The 21,240-nt window shown below is 44.0% G+C and overlaps 1 protein-coding gene across 2 annotated transcripts in view; it reads left to right on the top strand.

The window, feature by feature from the left end:
• LOC129861934 (sorting nexin-29-like) overlaps nucleotides 1–21,240 on the top strand; it is a 156,695-nt gene that overhangs the window by 21,388 nt on the left and 114,067 nt on the right. For both annotated transcript variants that reach the window (XM_055933146.1, XM_055933155.1), the window contains 8 exons: nucleotides 1,003–1,263; nucleotides 1,422–1,785; nucleotides 1,901–2,019; nucleotides 2,621–2,708; nucleotides 5,220–5,308; nucleotides 8,687–8,750; nucleotides 8,907–9,035; nucleotides 19,775–19,863. In XM_055933146.1, the coding sequence (XP_055789121.1) occupies nucleotides 1,003–1,263; nucleotides 1,422–1,785; nucleotides 1,901–2,019; nucleotides 2,621–2,708; nucleotides 5,220–5,308; nucleotides 8,687–8,750; nucleotides 8,907–9,035; nucleotides 19,775–19,863 (1,203 nt within the window). The remainder of the gene's footprint in view (nucleotides 1–1,002; nucleotides 1,264–1,421; nucleotides 1,786–1,900; nucleotides 2,020–2,620; nucleotides 2,709–5,219; nucleotides 5,309–8,686; nucleotides 8,751–8,906; nucleotides 9,036–19,774; nucleotides 19,864–21,240) is intronic.

The following is a 21,240-nucleotide window of genomic DNA, read 5'->3' on the forward strand; positions in this document are numbered from 1 at the left end:
TCTCTGTAATCCTAGATTCAGATCATTCAGGTGAGAAAAAACATCACCCAGATAGGCCAGTCGTGTGAGAAACTCGTCATCATGCAAGCCGTCAGACAAGTGAAAATTATGGTCAGTAAAGAAAACATTAAGCTCTTCTCTCAATTTAAAAAAACGTGTCAATACTTTGCCCCTTGATAACCAGCGCACTTTGTATGTTGTAAAAGCGTTACATGGTCACTGCACGAGAGGTGTGGGGCCTTGCTTTAACAAATGTAACCATTTTCACTGTAGTGTCCAAAACGTCTTTCAAGCTGTCAGGCATTCCCTTGGCAGCAAGAACCTCTGCAGTGTACCCAAGTGGCGTCGGGAGCAACTACTTGTACGCGCGTTACCACTCCACTATGTCTCCCTGTCATGGCTTTTGCACCATCAGTACAGATACCAACATGAGCAGCAGCTACGTTTGGCTACATACAGATCATTAGTGGAATTCCCGCGAGAGACTAGCGGTTAATGTGATTGGATGTTAATTATTTGACTAGGCTACCTGTATTTGACATTGTTGTTATTTCGCTGAACACTAAATGGTTTAATTATATTTTTGGCAGTGAAACGAGGCCACTCAGGTGAGAAAATAACCTTACCCAAATGTATAGCCCTGTTTGAAAATGTGAAGAAAAAAATAATATTTTGTATTTTTTTTTGTTTTGAAAGAATAAAAAAATTAACATGTGAATCATATTTTTATTTGCCGTACCCTCGACGGAATTGCAGGTGTAAGTGTACCCAAGTTTGGGAGTACCTGTGTTATGCAGCTGTTGGTCACAGATACCTTATCTCTTTTCCCAGTCATGTGAAATCCATAGATTAGGGCATCATTTATTTCAGTTGACTGATTTCCTAATATGAACTGTTCAGTGTAAGTTGGGAGGAACCAATTCACTTTATCCACTACCGCTAGTGCTCTAACTAGGCTGTGCTGTGTGAATGACTTCTAACTAGACCCTCTTTCTCACACAGGACTAAACTCCATCCTGTTTGCCATCAACATCGACAATAAGGACCTAAATGGTGTGATCCGAGCAGGCGGACCCTCCTCCGTGAGCATCCTCCTGAAGGAGTCCACCCAGGGCATAGGGAGCTTATGGAAGGAGTCTACCCAGGGGGTGAGCACTCTGCTCAGGGAGATCAGCACCGCCACCACTGTGGTGCCAGGCTTCACCCACCGCCCTGACGGCTCCACAGACCCACTGCCTGTCCTGCCCCGCAGCGCCTCCGCAGGTAGAGAGGAGAAATTACAATCAACTTAGACACATAAGGGGAACAGTGGATATAACCAATTATTTATATTCAGTTCTATTCATATTCTTACTAAGATTATAATAATAAGCCCAAAAACATGGATATGAAACTGACAACTTTTTCTCTCTCCTCTCCAGACTCTGGCCTGAGGAAGGAGCGACGGAGGAAAAAGAAAATCACCAACATCATCTCTTTCAATGACGACCTGGATGGGGGAGACGAGGATGAGGAGGTGGGGGGGAGTACTGCCACTCTCAGGAAGAGCACCACTGCTCCTCAGGTCAGTCTGGAGGAGGGCACTGACCCACTGGAGGCCTCCTTCTCCCTCTCGCCTCCCCAGAACGGGATTCCCGAGCCTGGGATAGTCAGCTGGGCCGGGTCTCCTCCTTTCTCCAGGGCTCTGCCAGACTCCAAGATTATTGCTAATGATGAGGAAGAGGAGGTGTACAAGAGCAGACCACAGCTACAGAGCTGCCTCCATGACAGGGCCAGCACTAATCAGTGAGTAACCATGGAGACTTTCACTTTCTTAACCATACAATAAGCATGGTGGGAAACTCTTAAACAATGATTGATATAAACAGGTGTACTTGCTGTGGTATGTGTGTGTGTACAGAGTGGTGGTGGGGAGCCTATCCAGTGTGTCCACGTGTAGCCCTCTGCAGGCCATGACTGATCATGACAGTTCAAACATCCTCATTCCTGTGGCCTCCAGCCACTCCTACTCTCAGCCAGGTGAGCCAGGCTCCTCTCCTCTGTTTCTCAACCCAGTCCTCTGGGCTCACCAGTCATTTCTTACACATTCACAGAAGTTTGGTTATAGCGTGTTGGTTCATAGTGTTCATTTTTGGAGATTGTTTCTATAGAAACGGCAGACTGGTGTTAAAAGAGAATAGTGTGCGACGTTACTTAGAGGTAATTATACAGTACCAGTCAAAAGTTTGGACACACTTACTCATTCAAGGGTTTTTCTTTATTTTTACTATTTTCTACATTGCAGAATAATAGTGAAGACATCAAAGCTATGAAATAAACTTATGGAATCATGTAGTAACCACCCTTTGCCTTGATGACAGCTTTGCACACTCTTGGCACTTTTTTGGTCACTACATGATTCCATATGTGTTATTTTACAGTTTTGATGTCTTCACTATTATTCTACAATGTAGAAAATAGTCAAAATAAAGAAAAACCCTGGAATGAGTAGGTGTGTCCACTTTTGACTGGTTCTGTACATTTACTAAGCTTCTGTTGAATATGGGAAGCATATTCTTAAAGCAGACAGATTTGACCCAAAACATTCCTCAGCATTGTTTGCACTTTCGTTTTGTTTCAGTCAGTTCAGTGGAGGATACGGTTGCATTTCCTGTACAGACAGATTCCACAGGCGACCACGAGACAACCAGAACCCAGCTGCAGTTCAAGTATGTTGTCAGTCAATTTTACATGCACATGATCTTAACAAGGGATGGAAGAAAACCGAACTCACTTCAATATTTCATAGTTTTGATTTTAACAAAGCAAATTTGAGGACAAGGCTACCTAAATCCTATCAGCATATTGACTCGTGCGGGCAATACACTCGATCACTGTTACTCTAAAGTTCCGCAATGCATGCAAGGCCCTCCCCCACCCTTCCTTCGGCAGGAACTCAAACAGGATGTACCCGTGACTAGAACTATTCAACGCTTGTCTGACCAATCGGAATCCACGCTTCAAGATTGTTTTGATCACACGGACTGGGAAATGTTCCAGGCAGCCTCAGAATAACATCGATTTATACGCTGATTCTGTGAGTGAGTTTATAAGGAAGTGCATCGAAGACTATTAAAACTTACCCTAACCAGAAACCGTGGATAGATGGCGGTATTCGCGCAAAACTGAAAGCGCAACCCACTGCATTCAACAATGGAAAGATGACTGGGAATATGGCCGAATATAAACAGTGTTGTTATTCCCTCCAAGGCAATCAAACAAGCGAAATGTCGGTATAGGGATGAAGTGGAGTCGCAATTCAACGGCTCAGACACGAGACGTATGTGGCAGGGTCTACAGGCAATTACGGATAACAAAATGAAAAACCAGCCACGTCACGGACACCGATGTCACGGACACAGACGTCACGCTTCCAGACAAACTAAACACCTTTGTCCGCTTTGAGGATAATACAGTGCCACCGACGTGGCCAGCTACCAAGGACTGCGGGCCCTCCCTCTCCTCCTCCATTGCCGAAGTAAGACATTTAAATGTGTTAACCCTCGCAAGGCTGTCAGCCCAGACGCATCCCTAGCCGCGTCCTCAGAGCATGCCCAGACCAGCTGGCTTGTGTGTTCACGGACATATTCAATCTCTCCCTATCCCAGTCTGCTGTCCTTACATGCTTCAAGAAGGCAAAGGTACCCAATAAGGCAAAGGTAACTGAACTAAATGACTATCGCCCCGTACACTCACTTCTGTCATGATGAAGTGCTTTGAGAGACTAGTCAAGGATCATATCACCTTACCTGCCACCCTAGACCCACTTCAATTTGCATACCGCCCCAATAGGTCCACAGACGATGTAATTGCCATCACACTGCCCTATCCCATATGGACAAGAGTAATACCTATGTAAGAATGCTGTTCATCAACTACAGCTCAGCATTCAACACCATAGTACCCTCCAAGCTCATCATTAAGCTTGACGCCCAGGGTCTCAACCCCACCCTGTGCAATTGGGCCCTGGACTTTCTGACAGGCCACTCCAGGTGGTGAAGGTGGGAAACAACATCTCTTCGTTGATCCTCAACACTGGGGCCCCACAACGGTGCGTGCTCAGACCCCTTTGTACTCCCTGTTCACCCATGACTGCCTCCAACTCAATCATCAAGTTTGTAGACGACAACAGTAGTGGGCTTGATTACCAACAATGACGAGACAGCCTACAGGGAGTAGGTGAGGGCCCTCGGAGTGTGGTGTCAGGAAAACAACCTCTCAACATCAACAAAACAAAGGAGATGGTCGTGGAATTCAGGAAACAGCAGAGGGAGCACCCCCCATCCACATTGACGGGCCAGCAGTGGAGAAGGTGGAACGTTTAAAAAATATATATTCCTCACCGTACACATCACTGACAAACTGAAATGGTCCACCCACACAGACAGTGTGGTGAAGAAGGTGCAACAGCGCCTCTTCAACCTTCGGAAGCTAAAGAAATTTGGCTTATCACCTAAAACCCTCACAAACTTATACAGATGCACAATTGAGAGCATCCTGTAGGGCTGTATCACCGCCTGGTATGGCAACTGCACCACCCACAACCGCAAGGCTCTCCAGAGGGTAGTGCGGTTTGCACTACGCATCACCGGGGTAAACTACTTGCCTTCCAGGACACCTACAGCACCCGATGTCACAGGAAGGCCAAAAAGATCATCAAGGACAACAATAAGCTGAGCCACTGCCTGTTCACTCCGCTATCATCCAGAAGGCGAGGTCAGTACAGGAGCATCAAAGCTGGTGCCGAGAGACTGAAACGCAGCTTCTATCTCAAGGCCATCAGACTGTTAAACAGCCATCACTGACACAGAGAGGCTGTTGCCACTTTAATAATATTTACATATCTTGCATTACTCATCTCATGTGTATATACTGTATTTTATACCATCTATTGCATTTTGCCTAAGCTTCTCGGTCATCACTCATCCATATATTTATATGTACATATTCTTATTCCATCCCTTTACTTAGATTTGTGTGTATTAGGTAGTTGTTGTGGAATTTTTAGATTACTTGTTAGATATTACTGCACTGTCGGAAATAGAAGCACAAGCATTTCGCTACACTCACATTAACATCTGCTAACCATGTGTATGTGACAAATAACATTTGATTTCAATAGTCTTGAGAGTTATTGGATGGAGATATGTACGTAACATTCTCTCTCTGTGGCGTTGCAGCTTGGAGGCCAGCCCGCCTGTCCAGAATGCACCTCTCTCCAGTGTCCTGCCCAGTGCCACCCCCGGTCTACCAGAGTCCATGACAGTGGGTGAGTGTGTGTGGTATACTAAACATGTGTTTTAAGAAGGGAATTCAGTATGATGAGAATTTCTTTATTCAACCAGGAGATGGCACTGTTAATTCAGTATCGGTGTGCCCTGTGTGTACTCAAACGGTAGTCTCCAGTTTATAGGACTGAAGCAGAACGGTACCCTCAGAAAAGCATGTCTTCTTCGATAGATCTCATTTCTCTATACAACACACACCAGTTATCCACATTTCTTCCGCTCTATTGTCTTTCAAAACTTCCTGAAATATAAAATGCCCTGAACCAGTCAACCGTTTACACAATGTCTTTGTTTTCACCTCTAGGACGTGATTTGTGTAATTCTCTAAAGCTTAGCAGAGGTTAGCCCCGCTGATGCTCATATTGATGTTATGTGTTTCCTGTGTGTGGGTCTCACCAAGCCTGTAATGTTAGTCAGGGTGTCAGGGCTGGGGATCCAAGTGTGACGGTCTGCCTTTAAGCACTGTGGAAGACCCACAGTCACATCTAAAGTTGTAACTAACGTCTATAGTCAAACACTCAAAAGATTAGCAGCTCTCAAAAGAGGAGTACTGTGTGTGTATAGATAGAGAACATTGTGTGCAGTATAAAGAACGTAAGCCAAGGTCCACCATTATGTTAGTGTCTGCCACACACACACTATACAGCTCGTTAATGGATCGCCGGTGCTGTTTTCTTGTGGTGAATGCAGGGTTGTCGTAAATGTTACACATATTTCTGGAGCAGTGATGTGGAGTTGGGAGCTCCAGAAATAATGGTTCTGTCCTCTCCTCCTCTAGTGCCCATCTTCATCCTCCTCTTCTTCACCTTAACCAGCCACTTAGCTGAGGCTTTGGGTTGAAGACCTACCTTTTGAAATGCGTCCGGGGCCAAAACACGCTCCACTTCTAAGCTTCGTGGCTGTTGATAACAGCTGATCTGTATCATTTATTTGCTTTTAATTGAGTAAATACTTTGGTATTCATAAGGCCTTGGCACTTGTCACTTTTTCCATAGACCTACTTGTCTCAGTGCAGTGCTATGTATTAGCCTATATCCGTCATTTGAGTAAAGAGCTGTGCTGTGACTGTATGGGGATGAAGTGTGTATGTATCTGGGCCGAGGTGCTATTTTAGTAGCCTGGCTGGTCCCATGCGCTATGTCAAGGCTATTCAACTATATTCTTACGTGGGCCAGATTTGAAAAAGGTTTTTTACAGGGGGGCAAGACATTTTCTTCATGGGATTACTAAAACCGGTATTAGAAAACAATGCAAAGACACAATTATGATGTTTATAAAGCACTTTTATTCAAATCAAATGTTGCTAAAAGTTCATTTTAAGTACTTTAAGATTAGCCTAATTCAATGTGTAATTTATTTTAAATAATCGAACACATTTGTACACAGTTGTCCTGCATCGCATTCATTTCTACTTTCCTGTCCGTTTTACAGACATAAAAGATGAAGTTGTTTTTATTTACACATGGGAAACCTTTCATGCATGGCACATCTCAGCTGACCAGCATCACATTCTGTTCTATTTTCCATTTCTTTATTATTTAACGATTTTCTTTATTTTTTTCTCTTTTTTTTACACAGAAACCTTTTATGCATGGCATCTCAGTTGACTAGCTTTTGTGGAGGTCTCTCTCCCCCTGCATCAGTAGAGAACGGGTCCCTATAATAAATTGCACCAGCTCTGTAGGGACTTAAACTCATCAAATCTCGTTGCAAAGTTAGCTTTCAGTTTATCTGGAAACTCCAACATTACGGAATTGATCTGTGCTGATGACTGAATCAAATTGCGCAGTGTAGGGAAAGGGAGCGTTTTGTTTGGGCTCAAATCAGAGGGGGAAATAACACACTTCAATTTCAGTCATGTCAATAACTGTTTTATCCCTCCCTTGTAGTCCCAAAGTGAGTTAGAGTTTTTGTATTTTTACAGAGACAGTGCACATTTTAATCAACCTTTCAGTAAAAGTGACTGTGTTAGGCAGCCCGCTAATATTCAAACGCAGTCCCTGGGCCGGTTATTGAAAACAATACAACTATTGATAAACAATAAGCAGTGAGCACATGCAGAGCAACATAGGACAAGCAACACGTAGCACGCCGACAGACTGAGCAACATAGGACAAGCAACACGTAGCATGCCGACAGACAGCGCAACATAGGACAAGCAACACGTAGCACGCCGACAGACTGAGCAACATTGGACAAGCAACACGTAGCACGCCGACAGACTGAGCAACATTGGACAAGCAACACGTAGCACGCCGACAGACAGCGCAACATAGGACAAGCAACACGTAGCACGCCGACAGACTGAGCAACATTGGACAAGCAACACGTAGCACGCCGACAGACAGCGCAACATAGGACAAGCAACACGTAGCACGCCGACAGACAGCGCAACATAGGACAAGCAACACGTAGCACGCCGACAGACAGCGCAACATAGGACAAGCAACACGTAGCACGCCGACAGACAGCGCAACATAGGACAAGCAACACGTAGCACGCCGACAGACAGCGCAACATAGGACAAGCAACACGTAGCACGCCGACAGACAGCGCAAAATAGGACAAGCAACACGTAGCACGCCGACAGACAGCGCAACATAGGACAAGCAACACGTAGCACGCCGACAGACAGCGCAACATAGGACAAGCAACACGTAGCACGCCGACAGACAGCGCAACATAGGACAAGCAACACGTAGCACGCCGACAGACAGCGCAACATAGGACAAGCAACACGTAGCACGCCGACAGACAGAGTGTTCTACGTGTTGCACAAAGCACACTCTGGTGTATCAGGCAGTGTAGTGATCTCATCTGCGGTGAAAAAGCTGATAGTCGGGCAGACAGACCCTGTACCCCTGTTAGCAGCTCTGATTGGCTGTAACTTGTATGTTTGGTGACGATTGACAACAATTAATCGGTGGGTCTACAGGAAAACAGATTCTCCAATTGAAGAATATTGAAAGAGGGCTCCTTTTTCGTACTAAACATCAGGTTTTTGCATAGTTTTTGTACATTTTGTCAAATTTATGTTCAGAATTGATCAAAGGGCCATTCTAAATTGAATAAAAGAGCCCTATCTGGCCCGTGGGCCACCAGTTGAGTAGCCCTGCTCCATGTTCTGGACCTAACTTGTGTCGTCATGACAACGACAGAAGAGTTGGCTACAGGCAGCAGCACATGCAGTATGAAACCAGTTGAGTATTTCATGTATCGCTCAGCTCAGTGGTACAGTAGTGGTAGTGATGAGACTTCAATATGAGCAGAGTAAAAGAAATGTGAACAATAACCACTTTTCCAGATTTAGTTTTTGGCATATGTGTGTTTGTCTGTGTTTAACGGTCTCTCATCCGCAGTGGAGCTCCGCCAGGCCATAGTAGCCATGATGAACAGGAAGGATGAGCTGGATGAACACAACATGTGAGTTCCTCTCTCCTAATGTTGATGGTATGAGTTGATCTTTGACATGTTGTGAAAAATCTAGTGGAATTTAGAGCTATGTATGCAAGTTTTCTGTGACTGTGTTTTTTGTGACTGTACGGTAACAGTATTGTGTTGTGTCTTCCGGGACTCGAGGTCCCTGCGCAGCCTGCTGGATGGGGAGATGGAGCACTCTGCAGGGCTGAGGCAGGAGACAGACACCCTGAGGAGACGCCTGGATGAGCTGGAGGAGAGACACACAGCCAAGGTGCAGGCTCTGGGCAGGTGGGTTCCACTGGTGGTGGTTGTTCCCAACGGCAGGTTCCCATGGCTCAGTTGGTTTCCTATCCCTGTGCTACAATAAATCAGCAGAAGTCACAAAGTGCTTCTACAGAAACCCAGCCTAATACCCCAAATAGCAAGCAATGCAGATGTTGAAGCACGGTGGCTAGGAAAAACTCCCTAGAAAGGCAGGAACCTAGGAAGAAACCTAGAGAGGAACCAGGCTCTGAGGGGTGGCCAGTCCTTTTCTGGCTGTGATTATAAGAGTTCATGACCATTAAGTCCAGATCGTTCATAGATGACCAGCAGGGTCATATAATAATCACAGTGGTTGTAGAGGGTGCAACAGGTCAGCACCTCAGGAGTTAATGTCAGTTGGCTTTTCATAGCAGAGCATTCAGAGGTTGAGAGAGGGAGAGGGTCGAAAACAGCACGTCCGGGACAAGGTAGCATGTCCAATGAACAGGTCAGGGCTCCATAGCGCAGGCAGAACAGTGGACCATTGGTGGTTAGAAAAGGAAAAACATGGATCTCAATGGAAACAGTCTTCAGAAGTTCAATATGAGCGAGTGTGTTTTTTGGGTGGCGTCTTAAGTGAATGAGTTGAGTATGCTGCGAAGTGCGCTTTTAACATTTGAGCCACTTAGTCACACTTTTTTAGAGTGTTCTGTCTTAGCCAGTCCAGTCCTTCCACCTTGCCACACTTTTAAGCCAAACAGGAAACTCCAGCCAGCCACTCACACTCAAGTGCTATCCTCCACCCAAATCTGGCCTGATCTAATCAATAGTCTCTAAAAATACTGGAATTGGTAAGTAAGCCCTTCCTGTGTGTGTCTAACAAAGCCCAGTGGATGTGAGCTGGACTAAGATCCTCTCATAGATTTACCCACATTGATTCATCACAGTGAGAGGAGTGGGTACTGGGCTGGTTAAGACGTGTGCCGCACACTGACTGAGGCAATGCTTCTGACACGTATGTAACGCTGACTGACTGAGGCAATGCTTCTGACACGTATGTATGTAACGCTGACTGACTGAGGCAATGCTTCTGACACGTATGTAACACTGACTGACTGAGGCAATGTTTCTGACACGTATGCAACGCTGACTGACTGAGGCAATGCTTCTGACACACATGTATGTAACGCTGACTGACTGAGGCAATGCTTCTGACACGTATGTATGTAACGCTGACTGACTGAGGCAATGCTTCTGACACACATGTATGTAACGCTGACTGACTGAGGCAATGCTTCTGACACACATGTATGTAACGCTGACTGACTGAGGCAATGCTTCTGACACATGTATGTAACGCTGACTGACTGAGGCAATGCTTCTGCCACATGTATGTAACGCTGACTGACTGAGGCAATGCTTCTGACACGTATGTAACGCTGACTGACTGAGGCAATGCTTCTGACACATGTATGTAACGCTGACTGACTGAGGCAATGCTTCTGACACACATGTATGTAACACTGACTGACTGAGGCAATGCTTCTGACACACATGTATGTAACACTGACTGACTGAGGCAATGCTTCTGACACACATGTATGTAACGCTGACTGACTGAGGGACATGTTTTCAAGCACACACGGACGCAGAGAGCCTATTCCCTACCAGCATGGAGCTTGGGCCGTTCTTCCGGGGATGTTAGCAGAGCAGAAATGAGATCTCACCCAGGAAGGCGGCTGGGCAGGCGGCCAGGAGAGAGTGGGCCTGGCCAAAGAGACAGTGGTCCTCTGCTCGGTTTGGAGGAAACACACACTGAGAGATTATTCTTTCTTCTTACTTGGCACTGAGTGTTTCCTGAAGGTGGTTGAGAATGGGATATTGATGTACTGTAAAGACCCCTCCTAAGGTTTGGGTGATTTTACTGTAGTTGCTGAGAGGATTTTAGTTGTTTTGCTGCTTTGTGAAGTCTATTATCTAGCTGTCTCAAGGGGCTACTGTACAGTTGAAGCTCCCACTTTCAACAGTCTTCTACTCTACTCCGTCTGCCTACTGTGCTGTGGGCACAGAGGAAGAAGGTTTATGAAAGGAAAACCACAGTAAATGTTTGAAGTATTGTTTGTAGAGCGTCTAAATGGCACTCAGGAGTATTGGATGTAGACGTCCTGTATTTTATCCTCTGAGTGTTTTACTGTAATGTTTTCTCTAACTGGGGCAGGTTTATACTCTGAGTGTTTTACTGTAATGTTTTCTCTAACTGGGGCAGGTTTATACTCTGAGTGTTTTACTGTAATGTTTTCTCTAACTGGGGCAGGTTTATACTCTGAGTGTTTTACTGTAATGTTTTCTCTAACTGGGGCAGGTTTATACTCTGTTTTTTACTGTCAAATCCAAATCAAACCTCTGTGACTGCAATCCCAGAAGCATTCAGTAGAGGTCAAACAGGAAGTTGTTGAAACTCTTCCTGCCTCTTACTCTTTCTGATATCTGGACTTTTCCTCTCTCAGCTGACCCAATTTCACTAATGGGCTTATAGACCGTCCATTCTGACAGATGTTTGGGTGGAATACCCTCATGTTAAACTCCCTCAACGACACATGCCGGTTGTACAATACACAGCTAAGTTAGTGCTGTAGGATGCCTTTGAAACTTTCAGGGATACTTGTAATGTAGAATGATGAGCACATATAAAAAAGGACTGTCTGGGACATATTCTCCAGTTCCAGTTGTCAGTCTGTTTCTGTTCTTGTGTAAGAACACAGCCCCTACATTATCCTTCTAGGTCGTCCTCTACATTGTCTTTCCTTCAGTGACACCTTCATATTACTCTATAGTACAATAGATGGCTACACATACTCTCACTGTACAAAACATTAGGAACACCTTTCTAATTTTGAGTACCCACCCCCTTTTGCCCTCAGAACAGCCTCAAATCATCAGGGCATGGACTCTACAAGGTGTTGAAAGCATTCCACAGGGATGCTGACCCATTTTGACTTCAATGCTTCCCATAGTTGTGTCAAGTTGGCTGGATGTTGTTTTGGTGGTGAACCGTTCTTGATACACAGGAAACTGTTGGGCATGAAAACCCCAGCAGCATTGCAGTTCTTGACACTAACCGGTGTGCCTGGCACCTACATTCATACTCCATTCAAAGGCACTTAAATTTTGCCCATTCACCCTCTGAATGCCACACACACACAATCCATGTGTCAAGGTCAGCCTATGTCGATACATTTTCACGGGGATACAGTGCAATCCATGTGCACTGTTGGCCAGAGAACTGATCTCTCTGCCTGCGTGCCTGCCCTGCTCTGTCTCTCCCATTCTGGTACAGGTGCCCTTGCCACCCTCTCTATCCCCGGAGCTTTGCTCGCCTACATCATACGCAGACATCGCTAACTTTTTATTGATCTGTGGTTGGACTATTTGATTAGTGACTCTTAGGGCAATAAACAAACATGTTGCTGTTGTTCATTTTGCTGTTGTCTACACTTGGCTTTTACAATGTTGGCAATACTTTTAGAGCCCGTTGCTCTGTGAATGAGGAAATATATGACTGTTTCTCCCTCGAGTTTTGAGAGAAACCCTACGCTTGCTCTGGAAGTGCACGTGAGAACTATGCACATTTCTCCCAAACAATATGGGAGAAATAAGACTGTTCTTACATGTCAGGACTGTTCTCTGGTATTTAACCATTCCTGTTTTTACATGTCAGGACTGTTCTCTGGTATTTAACCATTCCTGTTCTTACATGTCAGGACTGTTCTCTGGTATTTAACCACTCCTGTTCTTACATGTCAGGACTGTTCTCTGGTATTTAACCATTCCTGTTTTTACATGTCAGGACTGTTCTCTGGTATTTAACCACTCCTGTTCTTACATGTCAGGACTGTTCTCTGGTATTTAACCATTCCTGTTCTTACATGTCAGGACTGTTCTCTGGTATTTAACCATTCCTGTTCTTACATGTCAGGACTGTTCTCTGGTATTTAACCATTCCTGTTCTTACATGTCAGGACTGTTCTCTGGTATTTATCCATTCCTGTTCTTACATGTCAGGACTGTTCTCTTGGTATTTAACCATTCCTGTTCTTACATGTCAGGACTGTTCTCTGGTATTTAACCATTCCTGTTCTTACATGTCAGGACTGTTCTCTGGTATTTAACCACTCCTGTTCTTACATGTCAGGACTGTTCTCTTGGTATTTAACCACTCCTGTTCTTACATGTCAGGACTGTTCTCTTGTTATTTAACCACTCCTGTTCTTACATGTCAGGACTGTTCTCTTGGTATTTAACCATTCCTGTTCTTACATGTCAGGACTGTTCTCTTGGTATTTAACCACTCCTGTTCTTACATGTCAGGACTGTTCTCTTGGTATTTAACCATTCCTGTTCTTACATGTCAGGACTGTTCTCTTGGTATTTAACCATTCCTGTTCTTACATGTCAGGACTGTTCTCTTGGTATTTAACCATTCCTGTTCTTACATGTCAGGACTGTTCTCTTGGTATTTAACCATTCCTGTTCTTACCTGTCAGGACTGTTCTCTGGTATTTAACCATTCCTGTTCTTACATGTCAGGACTGTTCTCTTGGTATTTAACCTTTCCTGTTCTTACATGTCAGGACTGTTCTCTGGTATTTAACCATTCCTGTTCTTACATGTCAGGACTGTTCTCTTGGTATTTAACCATGTCTCTGGACTTCACACATCTCCTGAAATATGTGGCGTTAAAGACTTTGACTATGAATTCTCCTTCAAGTGCTGTCTATAAATCCAAATGTTGTAGCCCTCGATCTAGACTTGCCATTTATCTTGCTGCTTCTATTGTCTGGAAATGTGCAGTCTAACCCAGGTCCTGACATTCTTATCCCTGCCCAATTAAGTAATCAGTGGCCTGAAGTTTTTGCATATGAGTGTAAGAAGTCTTCTGCTGAAGCTTGATTTTGTGAATATATGGATAAAAACTGCCGACCCGGATTTATTTATGTTTTCTGAAACCTGGCTCAAAAAAATCTATTACAGACTAAAATATTGGCATAAATGGTTACAATGTGTTTTGTACAGATGGTAAATCTAAGGGTGGCGGTGTTGCTGTATACGTAAAAGACAAGTTCTAGGTGGTCGTGTTGACTTCTGTTACTTAACCTCAGCAATTTGAATATCTGTCTTTCAACCTAAACCTCGGCTCATCTTTAAATGTTGTTGTAGACCACCATCTGCTACTGTTGTCTCTCTGGATTCTATTTTCGAATTGTTATCACAGAATGTCAACTCTGAGTTTGTCCTGATGGGTGATCTGAATCAGGACTGGTTAACATCTAGCTCTGATCAACTCTAAATTCTATGCAATACCTACAATCTCACTCAGATTGTCAACAGTGTAACTAGGTTAAATATAAAATGTCCTCTTTGATTGATTTGATCTTAACCAATACTCCTCATCGTTTTAATGCTTCTGGTATTTTTGCAAATGACATAAGTGATCACTGTGCTATTGCCTGTGTGTGAGATGGTAAAATTCCTAAGAAATTTCCAAGTGTCATTACGAAAAGAAACTGGAAACAGTTTGATATTCAAGGTTTTTTACAGGATGTGTCTAGCATTGAATGGAATTAATCCCTGATGTTGAACTAGCCTTTTCTTACTTCCACAACGCATTCCAGGATGTATGCAATAGGCATGCCCCTTTAAAAAAAAATCAGGATTAAGGGCAGAGAGAACCCTTGATTTACTAAGGAACTTAGTAAAACTAAATTCTATGTGGGCTAAAGCAAGAGGGTCTGGTTCGGGAGATGATTGGATAGCTTTTAAACATCTTCGAAATATAGGTGTGGCTATGATCCGTAAATTGAAAGCAGACCACTACCTGAAATCTACTTCAGATAATTGAAATACTCCATCCAAATTTTAGCAAGTAGTGAAAGGTTTGGAGTGCAAAAAAGATACACAGCTTCCCAAACAATTGTTGGGAGACATACAGATTGTAACTGAGAGAACCTCCATTCTGAAAGCCTTGAATACTTTTTTAGATGCAGGCAGTTTATTTGAAAAGGTCAAAGGTATAATTGAGCCCCCTATGAATTTACCTGACACCCCTGTGCACTCCTTCACCAGGTTCCCCATTTCATCCTTCTCTGTTTCAGAAGTGTGTAAAGCCCTGAAAGAAATTGATGGAAAAAATCTCCTGGACCTGATGAACTATACCCCCGCTTCCTACACCTAGCTGCAGACATCATTGCTTCTCCTTAACATGTATTTTTAACATCACGCTTGATGTTAAAACCTCTCTGGGATATGTGGGACGGTAGCGTCCCACCTCGCCAACAGCCAGTGAAATTGCAGGGTGCCAAATTCAAATTTGAATATAAATATTCACTTACCTTTGATGATCTTCATCAGAATGCACTCCCAGGAATCCCAGTTCCACAATAAATGTTTGTTTTGTTTGATAAAGTCCATCATTTACGTCCAAATACCTCCTTTTTGTTTGCGCGTTTAATACACAAATCCAAACTCAGGAGGCGCGGGCAAGTCCAGGCGAAAGTTCAGACGAAAAGTCATATTACAGTTCGTAGAAACATATCAAACGAAGTATAGAATCAATCTTTAGGATGTTTTTATCATAAATCTTCAATAATGTTTCAACCGGAGAATTCCTTTGTCTGTAGAAATGCAATGGAACGCAGCTAACTCTCACGGGAGCACGCGAGACTGAGCACATGGCACTCTGCCAGACACCTGGTTGAAACAGCTTTCATTCCCCCCTCCTTCACAGTATAAGCCTCAAACAAGTTTCTAAAGACTGTTGACATCTAGTGGAAGCCTTACGAAGTGCAATATGACCCCATAGACACTGTATATTCGATAGGCAAGGACTTGAAAAACTTCAAACCTCAGATTTCCCACTTCCTGGTTGGATTTTTTCTCAGGTTTTTGCCTGCCATATGAGTTCTGTTATACTCACAGACATCATTCAAACAGTTGTAGAAACTTCAGAGTGTTTTCCATCCAACTATACTAATTATATGCATATTCTAGCTTTTAGGCCTGAGTAGCAGGCAGTTTACTCTGGGCACCTTTTTATCCAAGCTACTCAATACTGCCCCCCAGTCCCAAAGAAGTTAACGAAATCCCCAAGTTATGAAAGTCTGCTTTTGTACTGCCTCTCCTGAAAGGTGGAGATCCTTTGCTACTTGACAATTATCGACCCATATCAAAATTGTCTACTGTCAAATGTACTAAGGTCCTTAGTTAGTAGGCAGCTAAAGGCCTACTTCCAAGAAAACAACATCTTAAATGGAATGCGAATCAGGTTTTTATGTCTGGCCACAGCACTGTTTCATCAACATTGAAGGTTTTAAACTATATGGCATCTCTCTCTGTTTCTACAGTAGGGCTGACCCCATTTTAGTCGATTGTTTGGTCAATAGGCTGTTGGTCAACCGAAATGTCTTTAGTTGAGCAATCAATTTTGAGTCTCATAGCAAAGGGTCTCAATACTTATGTAAATACTTATCTTTTTTATTCTATAAAAAAAAAACTGTTTTCGCTTTGGCATTATGTGTGTAGATTTGAGGAAAACAATATATTTAATAAATTTTAGAATAAGGCTGTAACTTAACTAAATGTGGAAAAAGTCGAGGGTTCTGAATACTTTCAGAAAGTACTGTTGGGTACAGCCCTGATATACAGTGCTTTCAGAATGCACTGTCGGGAACAGCCCTGATATACAGTGCTTTCAGAATGCACTGCCGGGTACAGCCCTGATATACAGTGCTTTCAGAATGCACTGTCGGGTACAGCCCTGATATACAGTGCTTTCAGAATGCACTGTCGGGTACAGCCCTGATATACAGTGCTTTCAGAATGCACTGTCGGGTACAGCCCTGATATACAGTGCTTTCAGAATGCACTGTCGGGTACAGCCCTGATATACAGTGCTTTCAGAATGCACTGTCGGGTACAGCCCTGATATACAGTGCTTTCAGAATGCACTGTCGGGTACAGCCCTGATATACAGTGCTTTCAGAATGCACTGTCGGGTACAGCCCTGATATACAGTGCTTTCAGAATGCACTGTCGGGTACAGCCCTGATATACAGTGCTTTCAGAATGCACTGTCGGGTACAGCCCTGATATACAGTGCTTTCAGAATGCACTGTCGGGTACAGCCCTGATATACAGTGCTTTCAGAATGCACTGTCGGGTACAGCCCTGATATACAGTGCTTTCAGAATGCACTGTCGGGTACAGCCCTGATATACAGTGCTTTCAGAATGCACTGTCGGGTACAGCCCTGATATACAGTGCTTTCAGAATGCACTGAAACCCCTTGACTTTTTCCACATTTTGTTGGTACAGGCTGAATTTAATATGGATCAAATGGATTTATTTGATATTTCGTGATATCCATTTGGTAGTTAGTCTTGTCCCATCGTTGCAACTCCTGTACGGACTCGGGAGAGGCGAAGGTCGAGAGCCATGCCAAGACACAATGCTTGCTTAACCCTTAATGTGTCAGAGGAAATACCCTACAGCTGTTGACCGTGTCAGCGGGCATGCTCCCGGCTTGCCATAGGAGTCGCTAGAGCGCGATGGGACAAGGACGTCCAAACCTTCCCCTAACCCAGACGACGCTGGGCCAATTGTGCGCCGCCTCTTGAGTCTCCCAGTCATGGCCGGCTGCAACAAAGCCCAGGATCGAACCCGGATCTGTAGTGAAGCCTCTAGCACTGCCTTATACCGCTGCGCCACTCGGGAAGCCCAATTTTTTTTATTTAACCAGGCAAGTCAGTTAAGAACAAATTCTTATTTACAATGACGGCCTACCCCAGCCAAACCTGGATTACGCTGGGCAAATTGTGCTTTGCCTTATGGGACTCTCAATCATGGCCAGTTTTGATACAGCCTGGAATCGAACCTAGGTCGGTAGTGACGCCTCTAGCACTGAGATGCAGTGCCTTAGATGCTGCGCCACTCTGGAGCCCTGGCCTACACTGGTCTACACAATACTCCATAATGTCAAAGTGGCAAGCCTAAATATTTGTTATGGAAGCCTAAATATGTTCAGGAGTACAAATGTGCTTAACAATTCACACAATAAGTTGCATGGACTCACTCTGTGTGCAATAATATTGTTTAACATGATTTTTGAATGACTACCTCATCTCTATACCGCACGCATATAATTATCTGCAAGGTTCCTCAGTCAAACAGTGAATTTCAAGCACAGATTCAACTATAAAGACCAGGGAGGTTTTCCAATGCCTTGCAAAGAAGAGCACCTATAGGTAGATGGGTAAAAATAAATAAAACAGACATTGAATATTCCTTTGAGCATGATGAAGTTATTAATTATATGTTGAATTGTGTATAATACATCCAGTCACTACAAAGATACAGGCCTGCTGCCTAATTCAATTGCCGGAGAGGAAGGAAACTGCTCAAGGATTTCACCATGAGGCCAATGGTGACTTTAAAACAGTTAGAGTTTAATGGCTGTGATAGGAGAAAACTGAGGATGGATAAACAACATTATACTTACTCCACAATACTAACCTAAATTACAGAGTGAAAAGAAAAACTCCTTGTTCATTCTTCTGTGGATTGTTTTAATATGGCAGTTAGCAACCAACTTTAAGGTGCATTATCGCCACCAACTGGACTGCAGTGTGCACCTCAATCATCTCTCAATCACCCACATGGGTATATGCTTGTAAAAACCAATGAGTAGAGAGGTGGAACTTGCAGCGCGTCAAGCCTCTAAAATGGAACCAGGTTCTAAGTTCTAACCAAGTTCTATTTCGGTGCCTGGCTATGCCTGTTGAGACATACCAGCAGTTTGGATGAAATGATTGAATAACATGTACTGTTTGTGTACATTTATTTTGCAACGGTCACGCACGCAACGTGGGTGGTCTGGTTAGTGTGTAAAACAAAAGATATGTAGAAAAGATAAAAGAGCTATATATTTTTAAATAAGATCATCTTTGATAACTAACAGTCACCAATAACAATTAGACGGCCAGAGAGAATCTGTTATAGTCACTAAGCATAAGAACACAGTGTAAGCCATGGCAAAATGTGTAGAATTGCAGGAAATTCTGTGGTTAAAATCTTAGGGAAAACACTAACTGCGCGTGCCCATGCGGGAATGCTAACCTGCCTTTTCCATAGCAGGAGGGCACATTTGGAGTGATCAATGAGACACACCTGAGCTGTGGAATCCCCTCCGTTGCCTCTGGAACGCCAGACATTTATTACCTTTAATTAAATCGCACTGGAATTGTGTTTCGGCTTGCCAACTCGGATAACAACGGCCCTATCGTCCCTCCGAGAGCTCATCAGCCGGCTTTTTGAGATCTCCTGTCCCGGGTGTCCTTTGTGGGGTGGAATGGGAGGCGATAAGCAGGGTACAACGAGAGCGGGGAAGGAAGGTAGGGGTTGTTGTTGTTAACAGCACCGTAATTCTCTTAGATTCGGATTTCCCCCCAAAACCAACCGTAAGCGTCCGCACAGGCCTTGTAAACACACATACTGCTACACACACTTCTGAGCATACACACGCTTGCGCCTCCCTCGTGCATAGAGTCTGTAGTGACAGTAAACAATCACATGAAACCTGTAGGGCTGCATGTATAATCCTGCTCCAGAGTTGGGCTGGGGTTTAGAAGGCTGTAAGCCTTGAGGTTTACACACACTCACATACACTTACTGGTCCAGTCTGATGCGCTTTCTCTCTCTCTGGGCCTTGATTCTGTTGTCTGTGTCTGCAGAGAGAACGAGGTCCTCAAGGTCCAGCTGAAGAAATATGTGGGGGCTGTTCAGATGCTGAAGAGAGAGGGGAGCCAGGGCAATGACACTGGTAAGACACCACGCACGCACGCTCGCGCAATGCTCCATATCTAAACAGGGCAGGAAAAATGTATTCTCTTATGCATGACAAGGTCAGTGTTGAGCCACCACTCAAGGATGTAGTAAGTGAATAATAAGCCTGGTTTGAGACATGCCTTTATGAAACATAATTAGTCCCCCCCTTCGTTACTTAGTAATTTTTGGTAATTTGGATTAAAGTGGCTTTCTCTCCTGTTGCTTGGGGATATATCCACGCTGTGCAAAGGGTACAGATATAAGACTGTTATATCAAAGGCAAGCGGAATGGACATGGCAATTTAGGGAGACAGAATGCCTAATGACATTTTAGGGGTAGAGACTGTGGTTATCAGTATTGATCTCGGTTTCTGTGGACACTATCTCCCTCCTACAGGGTTTTGACTAGATGGGACACAGCTTTTGTCAGATTTGACTTTTCACAGCAAGATGACGTCAGACATGGCAGCTCTGCTTCTAGTGCCTAAGGAATGTTGCATTTTTATTTTTGTTATATTTCTTACATTATTAGCCCAGAAAGATTTTTTTGTGTTATTACATACAGCCGGAAATAACTTTTGGATATCAGAGCGGCGGTAACTCACCGGAATTACGAACAGGAATATGACTTTCCCGAATTAGAACCTTTGTTCGTACACCCCAGGGCAATTGAACTTATCCCAGAGGCTGCTCCAAGACGCCACCGGCAGAGAAGAGGTATTCAGAGTGGACTTCTAGTCCGACTCAGGAGGCAGGCACACCATCCACCGCTTCCGAGTATATTACTCCCTAATGTTCAGTCTCTGGACAATGAAGTCGACGAGCTCAGGGCGAGGATCTCCTTCCAGAGAGACATCAGGGACTGTAACATACTCTGTTTCATGGAATCATGGCTCTCAGGATATACTGTCCCGATCCATACAGCAAGCTGGGTTCTCAGTTAATCGTGCAGACAGAAATAAAGAACGCACCGGGAAGAAAGGCGGGGATGTATGTTTCATGATTAACTGCTCATGGTGTGATTGTGATAACGTACAGAAATTATTTTATTTATCTGACCTAGAACACTTCAATCAAATGCCGACCATGTTACCTTCCAAGAGAATTATCTTCTGTTACAGTCACAGCCGTGTATATTCCCCCTCATGCCGATACCATGACGGCCCTCAAGGAACTACGTTGGACTTTATGCAAACTGGAAACCACATATCCTGAGGCCACATTTATTGTAGCTGGGGATTTTAACAAAGCAAATTTGAGGAAAAAACGACCAAAGTTTTATCAACACATTGACTGTAGTACTCAATTAGGAAAACCATTAGATAACTGCTACTCGCCTTTTCAAGACGCCTACAAGTACCTCCCCCGTCCT

This window comes from Salvelinus fontinalis, chromosome 1, assembly GCF_029448725.1.
Source record: "Salvelinus fontinalis isolate EN_2023a chromosome 1, ASM2944872v1, whole genome shotgun sequence".
Lineage (NCBI taxonomy): Eukaryota > Metazoa > Chordata > Actinopteri > Salmoniformes > Salmonidae > Salvelinus > Salvelinus fontinalis.